Raw genomic sequence first — 9,213 nt, 5'->3', positions numbered from 1 at the left:
ACTCGAGATCCTCGCTCACGACCACTAGGAGGCACTGCGCAAGCGCAAAGGACTTCTTAGCTCATTATAAGCAGGAATAGGACATGAATGAATATGCGTGTTGTGCAACATCATGCATATGTATAACCTTAGAGGATAAATATAAAGGGGAAACAATGCTGAGGTGTGAGTGCTTTTGGAGGAGTTATCCCCCATGTGCCTCAGTGCTGAATAAAATGCATACCTACTTTACAACTTTAAGGTGTTGTGGAGTTTATCTGCGCATCACCACCACATGAAGAGGCACAAAGAGGCTTGGTTCCTTGAGACAAGAGGTTCAAAGAACCAAACCTTTGGTTCCTTGAAGGCAAAACAGACCAGACAGCCTGGTCTGTCTCGCCTTCCGGCTGCACCAGGGCCACAACAGGTCTTGTCAGGGGCAGCCCCGAGGGCAGGAATCACTCTGCGAGCTCTGCCTGTGGGTTGATCGGCAGAGAGGTGATGGGGCAACAGGGAACTTGATCAACAACGACACTTTGGGAAACGGGCAATAAAGCTAGTCCCCATGCAGAGGGGACTAGGGATCATGCTGTGTGGGCTGTCTCCGTCGCTGCTGTCCGTCCCAAGGCATCTGTCCTGTCCACACCGGGCCTGTCCAGCTCGCAGGCAGCACCGTGGCCATTGCCCCCCTCAGCCAGCCTGCCCAGCCCCGCAGACATTCCTGAACCCGCCACCTCGGGGCCACAGCCCTGCCCTCAACCAATATGGCCGCCCGCCGGCTGCGGCGCGGATGAAGCCGCGCAGCCCTCGGTGCGCCCGGCCCGCCGCCCTTCACAACAACGAGCGAAGCCGCCCTCAACAAACATGGCGGCTGCCCGGCAGCGGGAAAGCGGGTCCGCGGGAGGGAGGGAGGGAGTGGGGGCGCGGCCACAGAACGGCGCGCGGGGGCGGGCCAGAGCGCCCCGCAGAGGCTGGTGGCGGCGGCGGTGGGGGTGTCGCCATTTTGGACGGAGGCGGAGAGCGGGGCGGTGGTGGCCAGGTAGGGCTGCGGTCGGGAGCGGGGGCTGTCGGCGGGTGTCCCGGCGGGCCAGGCTGAGGGTGGGCGGAAGGCGGCTGGCCCGGCGCTGCTTCCCGAGTGCTGCTGCGGGAGACGGCGGGTGAGGCTTGGCTGGGCATCCCCATGGGTGACAGCGCGGTGGGTAACGGTGGCCTGGACCCCTCATTGGTGGCCGTGGCCTGCAGCCGGCTCGGTGCACCTCAAGAGCACCCTGTCTCGAGCCGGTGCGGCCAGCTTCTTCTAAGGGCCGTGGCAGGCACCCATCAGGGAAGGAGGGCGGGTGGCGGCCCTGCATGCCGTGACAGCTCTAACAGCGCTTCGCGGAGCCCTCATGACAGCCCTGCCAACGCCACTGCTTGGCAGAGCCTTCACCCCAGTCATGCCTGCTTGGCAGGATCCAGAGGAGGGAGGCTTTCTTATTCCCGGTTTCCCAGCTCATTCCCTTAACCTTATGGCAACCTCTCGGCTAAGCTCTGGTTTCCTTCTCTGAATGAGGGAGGCAGGAGAGTCTGGGCAAATCAAGCCTCCCTGGGTACCTGCAGCACCAAGAGGTGTCTGCCAAGCAGGCTGTGGGCAACTGAGAGTGCTGAACAAAGACCCCCATCTCTCCAAAATAAACCTCAGCCTGGCTGCTGGTGATACCCAGTCCAGGTCACTGGCTGGGTGGGAGAGGCAGCAAGTGTGACACATCTCGGGGGAACTGGTGTATTTCGTGTGTCCAGGTCAGAAGCAAAGTGGGGAGGCGGGGCTGGTTGAAGCCGAAGGGCTTTGTGATCCAGCAGGCAGGCACCCACCTTATTGCAGACTGTAGCTGGCAGCAGCTTGCTGCCAGACTGGGAGCAGACATGCTGAGACGCTGTGGAGGTTTGCTTGGGTTTTGGTATGGGCAGTGTTGCCATCAGTGACTTGAACATAGTTGTGTCACACCATCAGAGCATGCTGTGCTACAAGGGTTTGTCTGAATGCAAGAGCTGTAGAAGTTAATTCAGTAAAGCCAAGTGTCGCAGACTATGCTCAGGGAGCTCACTGTCCCAGCGAAGCAGGGTGCCTACGTGTGTGATGCAGGAGGTGGGGTGGGCTTGTCTGCATGGGGTTTCTGATACCATGCACCAGAAAGAAGCCAGCGCTTGGGAGGAACCTCAGGAAATGTTAGGATAGCGTAACCTGCAAGAGACAGCAAGAAGGAATGAATTCCTTTTAGAGACAAGAAAGGAAAGCTTTCACATCTGTTAACACCTGCATGTATCTCTCAGGTCTGTCTTGGTACAAGAGGATGTTCAGCATTTCCTACCTTCCTCCCTGTAGATGAGAAGTAAGGGAGCCTTAGTGGAGATACTGGGGAAGAAGCTCCTCAACAGCAGGTCTAGTGGCACAGGGATAGATTTTATGAGAAGCTGGCTGAGCCTCCTCCAGGGCAGAGGGGGAAGATGTCAGAGCAAGTGGTGCAGCTCATCTGACCTGGATCTTCAGGTATGCTTGATCCTCACTGAGAGGGGGGGTGGTACGGGTTAGCTGTCCTCTCAGACTGACTTTTAGCCCTCAGGATTTAAGAAATACTTTAGTAATTGCTCTGTAATGTTCTAAAGCCTGGCTTTGGCTGGCAGCCTTGCCTGGCACCCTTCATATAACTTGATCTTCTAAACAAATCCCTAAATGTCGCGGCTAAGTGCACGAAGCAATGCTGGCTGTCCTCTTGCCTTGCCCTGCAGCACCCATGATCAGTGTGGTAAGCTGAAAAATTAGCCTGTGAAGGGGCAAGAATCACAGTCCAGCTGCTGGAAACTGGGTAAGGCTTGAAGAGTCCCATGCAGCTTGCAGTGGCTTTGTTGTTTGTCCCAAGAGGTGTGTAGTTGTTCTTGGCTTTGTGCTATATGACCAGTTCTCCTCTTTTGCCTTCTCTGAGCTGGGTGATATTGGGGATGACAGCCCATCTCCAGCTGCACGGTGGCACTGAGGCAGCTGGGTGGCCCTTCTCTCATTCTGGACTCCAGGTGGCCAGGCAGATGCCAGAATGCACAGGGTAGTGCCACTGGTTAGGTTCACAAGCAGAACTCACTGTGCTGCAGCTGACAGGGTGGCTTGCCTGGTGAATCATAAGTGAATTCTGTTGAGAGCTGAGCTTTTTTCACACACCACGGCATTAACCCCACACCTTGGCCAAGCTCCACCTTGGGTGATTCAATTCAGACACTTCAACTGCTCCCTGTCACCATTGCCAGGCGCAAGGCTCTGCTCTTCTGCCTGCAAGCTCTTGGAGGCTTGGGATCTGTTAAACAGCTGCTACTTTCACTCTTTGTCTGTTTTCCTGCTGTATGTAGGGGATTTGTATGTGGAGCTTGACTGTAAGACTGTGAAAGAGGCTTTGTTCACACCAAGCAGTTGATTTGCCAGTAAAGGTTGCTTTATTTTGCCCATCAGACCCTCTACTATGCTGGCTGCTGAGACCTCGTATGGGGTACAGAGTAACGAGTATGTGTTTTGGAATATAACAGTTACGAATGTAACTAGAGTGATGGTTCATAAGGATATGGCTATAATTAGGTCAAGCTGTCTTGTTTATTGAATTCCCATTCAGCTCCCAAACTTGGCAGTGGAAATGAACTTTGGGCCTTTTTTAGGATTGCTGTCAGTCTCTGCTGGCAAAGAACACTGGGAATGACATCCTTGCTCCTCACCTCGCTGCCAGAGCCTGTGGGCACAGGCACACTGCCATCTTCTCTCTCTCACAGGGGAGCTGAACTGCCATGGGGAACACCACCAGTGAGCGAGTGTCAGGGGAGCGCCACAGCTCCAAGTCCCACCGCTCAGATGGCTCCGGTGCCACCCACCCTGCCAAGGAGCACCCACACAAGATCATGGTGGGCAGCACTGACGACCCCAATGTTTTCAGCTCCCATGATTCCAAGGTAGGGGCTAGCCACTGCCTTCCCTGTCCTGCCCTTTGGGCTCTGTGCTCCCAGCCACGTGAGGGGCCTATGGAGAGTTGGGGAACTAGAGGTGCTCTGCAGTGCTCTTGTCTGGGATGTGCAGCTGGGCTGGTAGAGGCCAGGAGGGAGTGAATGTGGTCCCGGTTGTCTCTCTGTCTTGGGCTCTATTTTTCTTACCTCAGATTCCTGGGGATAAGGAGTTTGTGTCATGGCAGCCGGATCTGGAGGAGTCAGTGAAACCATCTCAACAGGCTCGTCCCACTGTCATCCGCTGGGCTGATGGAGGCAAAGAGGTCTTCATCTCTGGATCTTTCAACAACTGGAGCACCAAGATCCCACTCATCAAGAGGTAGCCTGTCCCTTGGGTCACTCTTAATTCTCCTCTGCTCCATCATGGGAAGTGTTTCGCCTTCTCTGTGCTGGCGGCTGTTCCCTTTGCTCACCTGTCTTGTCTATGTTCACCCAGGCTGGAGGGTCTGAGCACAGATATGTAGTCAGCTTCTTCCCTGGGTGGTGCTGATAAGTTGTACAACAGAGGGACAGGACAGGATGGGCCACTTTGTTTGCCCAGCTTGATGTCACACAGAAGCTTGTCCCAGCAGCAGAGCCCTACGCAGTTATCTTCTGGAAGCTGTCAGCTCTTTGCTTGGCTGTGGCCTTACCCCCTGCCTAGTTGTGTTGTTGCCAGGGGGGGTTGTTTGTTTGTCCCTCACATATCTTCCTGCCCTAATGATGTTCTTGTCATTCCACAATACATGACCCTGGGCATAATCCCAGCAAATTGCCTGGAATGGGTTTATCTCAATTGTGGATTTTACAGACGGAGCTGCTGCACTTGCTATCCTCATCCTGCAGTACCAGCACAGGGTTAGATGCTTTTCCCATGCATCCTCCCAGATGTGTCTTGCAGAGGCTGTCTGTAACGTCAACTTTCTCTGGACATGTGGGGCTGGACTGCCTCCTGTGCACTCCTTCCAGCTGGGCTTCTGAGGGGCTGAGCCACGCTAGTACTCTGAATGCTCACACTTGTTGTGTTGTGCCTCAGATCACTGACAATGAGCAAGCCTAACCCTGCATGAAGGCGTGGTGGTAGAGGGGCTGACAGTGCATGTTTTCTGGGACCCCGTGGAAGAGCACCATCCAGAGTATCAACAGGGTAATGCTGTTGCACCTCTCTTCTCTCTGCACAGCCACAATGACTTTGTCGCTATCCTGGACCTCCCAGAAGGAGAACACCAGTACAAATTTTTTGTGGATGGCCAGTGGGTCCATGACCCATCTGAGGTAATGCTCAAAGCTTTATCCCTGGAGACCTTGACTTCTGCAGGATACTAGACACGATGTAACTGCAGCAGATGGGGGAAAAGGAATAGCAGAAGGTGTCTGCTGAAACAAAAGGGGCATCTCAATCCCATGAGTTCTTTCAGAGGCTGGCTCCTCTGGGCTTAGACATGCCATATAGGGAAGTTTCGGGGAGGTGCTGAGGGGCAGGAAAACACCGGAAAGCCTTTAATTCTTATTGAAAATTAGCTGCATGGGAAGATGGGCTATGGGGTCAGCATTCACCTGGAGGTTCTTCTCCAAAATGAATTGTGGTAGCAGCAGGGGACGGAGAGGACGCTTACTTACCCATTGGCATGTAGCAGGGTGGAGGATGAAAACAGGACGTGATGTAGGAGCATGGGAGTAAAGGGAAATCCTCCCAGTGTAAACAGCAGTGATCTGCAAGCATAAAGCAGAGCTAGATACTGGCTGCCTGTGCTCTGAGGTAATGGTGCAGCAAAGACAGCTTGGGTGGGAGGATCTAGGAAGTATTGAGTGTTCTTTGGTGGGAGATGAACGTAGGAAGACTCTTACCTCAGTTCTCTCCAGCCTGTGGTCACCAGCCAGATGGGGACGATTAACAACCTGATTCACGTCAAGAAGTCTGACTTTGAGGTGTTTGATGCTTTGAAGGTGGATTCCCTGGAGAGCTCAGAAACCTCAGGTCGGGGTGAGTTTTTATACATTAGAGCTTTGCATGTGCTATTTTCCACATCCTCTGTGCTGAGACTCCCTGCTCTGGGGGTGAACACACCCCCTGAGCAGAGGTAGGGGCCTGGACCTGCGAAGAACAGTGTTTGGCAGTGTGTCCTCAGCAGCCTGCAGCTGAGTCCTTGTCCCTATAGAGGGACTGTGCTGGTGTAACTTGTTCTGTGCTAGCACCATCGCAGAGCAGGGTCCTTGCCTGTGCATGGCTGAGGAGGCCGTTTCAGACTGGTGAACTCTGGGAACATCAGCCCGTTCTGTCTGCTCAACTGTAAGTCATGTGATCTGGGGTACAAGCTAGGTGAGAGCAGGATCTGGGTTATTTTCAGCAGCTACTCTTGGTTTTCATGCCAAGGTAATTTGTACTGGTGCTAGCTCATCTCAAGCCTCCCTCTCCACTTGTGTTACAGCAGCAGGTTAGGTTACCGTACAGACACCGGCACTGCTGGCTTGGTGTGTAATGCTAGCAGGTAGCTCAGTTGTGTTCCAGTTCAGAGCCCTCTGCTGTCTGCCATCCCTGGTATAAAACCTGTTTCGGACAGAGCTCAGCTCCACAGCCTTGCCCAGCCTGGGCAGGAGATACTTCATTGCAGCCAGCAAGCAGCAGCACCTCCAGGGAGGTGGAGCCCTTCTTGGATGCTTGTTGTTCCAAAATGATCGAGTCAGATGTGGTCGGAAGGTACATCCAGTCCAGCTTCTAGTGACCACAAGCTCCCGTGGTTCCTCACATGGGTTGAGCAGCTGCTCTGTCTAGACCTCCCATTTGCCCTTTCTGGGACCTCCTCATCAGGCAGTCCTGCAGCACTGAGAGCATGCAGGCGTGCTGCTTGCTGTGCCCCTGCTGCACAAGGTACAGTTCTGGGCCAAGCTGGCTGCTTTTTACAGGTAGAGGGACCCAACTGTGCTGAGGGCTGTGTGCAGGGGTCTTGGGGTGGCTTCCACAGGTTGCTTTCTTTGTGTCAATGCACATACCAGCTTACAGTCCTGCTTGGAAATGCCCAGGACTCACCTGGCTGCTTTTTCCATTGTGAAAAGGATGAGCTGTTACTGTAGGATACATGGGCATGGCTCATGGAAGATGTTTGTGCCTGAAAGACCCTGCTGGATCCTTCTTAGCTTCTTGGGAAGCCAGGCCTGCTTCAGCCATTTCATGTCTCCTTCTTTCTCTTATCTTTAGACTTGTCAAGCTCACCACCTGGACCTTATGGCCAAGAATTGTATGTATACCGGCCTGAGGAGCGCTTCAAATCCCCACCCATCCTCCCACCTCACCTCCTCCAGGTCATCCTGAACAAGGACACCAATATCTCGGTGGGTACCATCATACTGCCCACACACAGGGAGCCATAGTGGGGTTGGAAGGGGAGTCCTGTCTGCAGGGACCCTGTTCTCCCCTTGGCTGGAGCCTCACCCTTGGCATTTCCTGGGAAAAGCATCACATTTCCATTAACAACGCTGGTTTGGCTCCTTACTCAGCCTGGTGCTTAGCTGAGTTCTGTTCCCGTTCAGAACAGCCAGAGACACCAGCAACTCAGATTGCCTGAGATGGCAGCTCCCTGTGGTGGCTGGAGCTGGGGGGTCAGGGCTCTGCTGTTCCTCTGTGACACTCCTCTTCTCCTAGTGTGACCCAGCACTGCTGCCCGAACCCAACCATGTCATGCTCAATCACCTCTACGCACTGTCCATCAAGGTAAGGACAGGTCCCCTGAGGCTGCTGGGTGAGGGAAGTGAAGCTGCTGTAGCTCCCAGGAGCCTGCAGCACTTGCAGGGAGCAGACAACAGGGGGCTGGAGATGGTGGTGCAGGGGTCAAAGGAGCCACACAAGGACAGCTTAGCTGCCTGGTGAAGTGTGGTGTGTGCAGGGGTGTAGGCTGTGGCTTCCTTACAGTTCTCTTTAGCTGCCTCCCTGCAGCCTGATGGAACTGGGCAGCCCTGGGCAATCCTGCTGTATACCAGACCCTTCCTTTGCACTCCTTGTCACGGGTGTTGCACATGTCTTGCTGGCTCTGAGACTCAGGAGAATAGGGACAGGCTGGGCAGCTCCTCAGGCTTGCAGAGCCCTCTTCCTGATGGCGGCTGTGGGGTGCCCCACTCCCAGGTTGGCACAGCCAGGCTGCACTGGGCTATCCCCCTCCTGCTCCCACTGACGCTGTGCCTCTCGCAGGATGGCGTGGTGGTGCTCAGTGCCACACACCGCTACAAGAAGAAGTATGTCACCACGCTGCTGTACAAGCCCATCTGAGCTGGGGCCTCACCCGCCCCCCACGCAGGACACCAAACGCCGCTTTGTCTGCACACACTGGGCCACAGGACTGTGCAAGAACTGACCGCTGGCTCCAGCCTCGAACGTGGCAGGGACGTGAGCCCTGGCAATGAGCCCAGGGCCACTGCAGCTTGTGACACTGTCCGATCCTACTGGTGTGGTTTGATTTAACCCATGGTTTCTGCTCACCTACAGCTCCCCTTGGCTTCTCTGAGTCTCTGGGGCCACTTTTGCTGCTCACCAGAACACCTTTTCCTTGTGCCCAGCATGGAAAAGGCTTCACCTGCCCATCTTGTCCAGCCTGCACAGGCCCCACGGTGGTCCTGGCAGTGCTTCCAGGAACATGTCCTATCTGCTGAAGGTTGCTGTGCTGTCCTGGTGATGAGCTTCCAAGGCCACCTTGATCCCTACAGGCTGTGGGACAACGCAGCCTGCCCCATCCTGCAGCCCTGGCTATGGTGCTGCCCCACTCCTTGTGCTCACTAGCTTTGAGGAAGGGCTCTCAGCCCTGGCTGCAGCTCCAACCCTCTGCCAGGTTCAGCATTGAGCCAGCAGGAGGGAGGGTGCAGCTGGACTGGATGCAGCCACGCTTACCTGCCACTGGGACAGCACCGTCAAGGACTGAACGCACAGTCCCCAACATCGAGTGCTTCTGCAGGGAATGGCTGACTTCGTCACAGCCAGAGGGACACCGTGCACGCCATGCTGGAGGGGCCTGGGAAGAGCGGAGCAGGGCATGTATCCCAGGACCCTGGCTACACTGCCTGCTGCCAGCGCAGTGCCACACAACAGGGTTTTCTCTATTTATTACAGTATTTATTGATCTCGATGCTGCTGGCCTGATGTTGGAGGGGGGCTTTGGAGCAGGTAAAGGGGAAAAGGGAGCAAGCGAGCGCCCAGTGGGGCGCAGAGCTGCCTTTGGGGTGGGGCCATCCAGTGCCTATTGCACCTTGTTCTGT

General features: G+C 55.1%; 1 protein-coding gene across 6 annotated transcripts; it reads left to right on the top strand.

Annotated features, from left to right (window-relative positions):
• Positions 1–894: 894 nt before the first annotated feature.
• Positions 895–9,083, top strand: PRKAB2 (protein kinase AMP-activated non-catalytic subunit beta 2). 6 transcript variants are annotated; one of them, XM_057411189.1, is made up of 9 exons: positions 905–1,018; positions 2,290–2,506; positions 3,766–3,942; positions 4,146–4,312; positions 5,154–5,247; positions 5,836–5,950; positions 7,169–7,302; positions 7,613–7,681; positions 8,090–9,083. In XM_057411189.1, exons 3-9 carry the CDS (start codon positions 3,781–3,783, stop codon positions 8,231–8,233), a joined length of 885 nt encoding a protein of 294 aa, XP_057267172.1. In that variant the 5' UTR covers positions 905–1,018; positions 2,290–2,506; positions 3,766–3,780; the 3' UTR covers positions 8,234–9,083. The 6 variants fall into 6 exon arrangements, with proteins under 6 accessions (XP_057267170.1, XP_057267172.1, XP_057267169.1 ...); XM_057411186.1 differs by having other exon boundaries at positions 906–1,018; positions 5,836–5,956; XM_057411191.1 differs by having other exon boundaries at positions 908–1,018; positions 8,156–9,083.
• The last annotated feature ends 130 nt before the right edge of the window (positions 9,084–9,213 follow it).

This window comes from Pezoporus wallicus, unplaced genomic scaffold, assembly GCF_028554395.1.
Source record: "Pezoporus wallicus isolate ANWC-B61680 ecotype Strahan unplaced genomic scaffold, APGP_CSIRO_Pwel_v1 contig_8779, whole genome shotgun sequence".
NCBI classification, from domain to species: Eukaryota; Metazoa; Chordata; class Aves; order Psittaciformes; family Psittacidae; genus Pezoporus; species Pezoporus wallicus.
This window is presented reverse-complemented; position numbering and strand designations above follow the sequence as displayed.

Coding starts and splice junctions, on each gene's coding strand:
- PRKAB2 (XM_057411187.1), top strand. CDS start 3,781: ATGGGGAACACCACCAGTGAGCGAGTGTCAGGGGAGCGCCACAGCTCC. Junction 4,313..5,153: donor AAGATCCCACTCATCAAGAG/GTAGCCTGTCCC, acceptor CTCTCTGCACAG/CCACAATGACTTTGTCGCTA. Junction 7,303..7,612: donor ACAAGGACACCAATATCTCG/GTGGGTACCATC, acceptor CTCTTCTCCTAG/TGTGACCCAGCACTGCTGCC.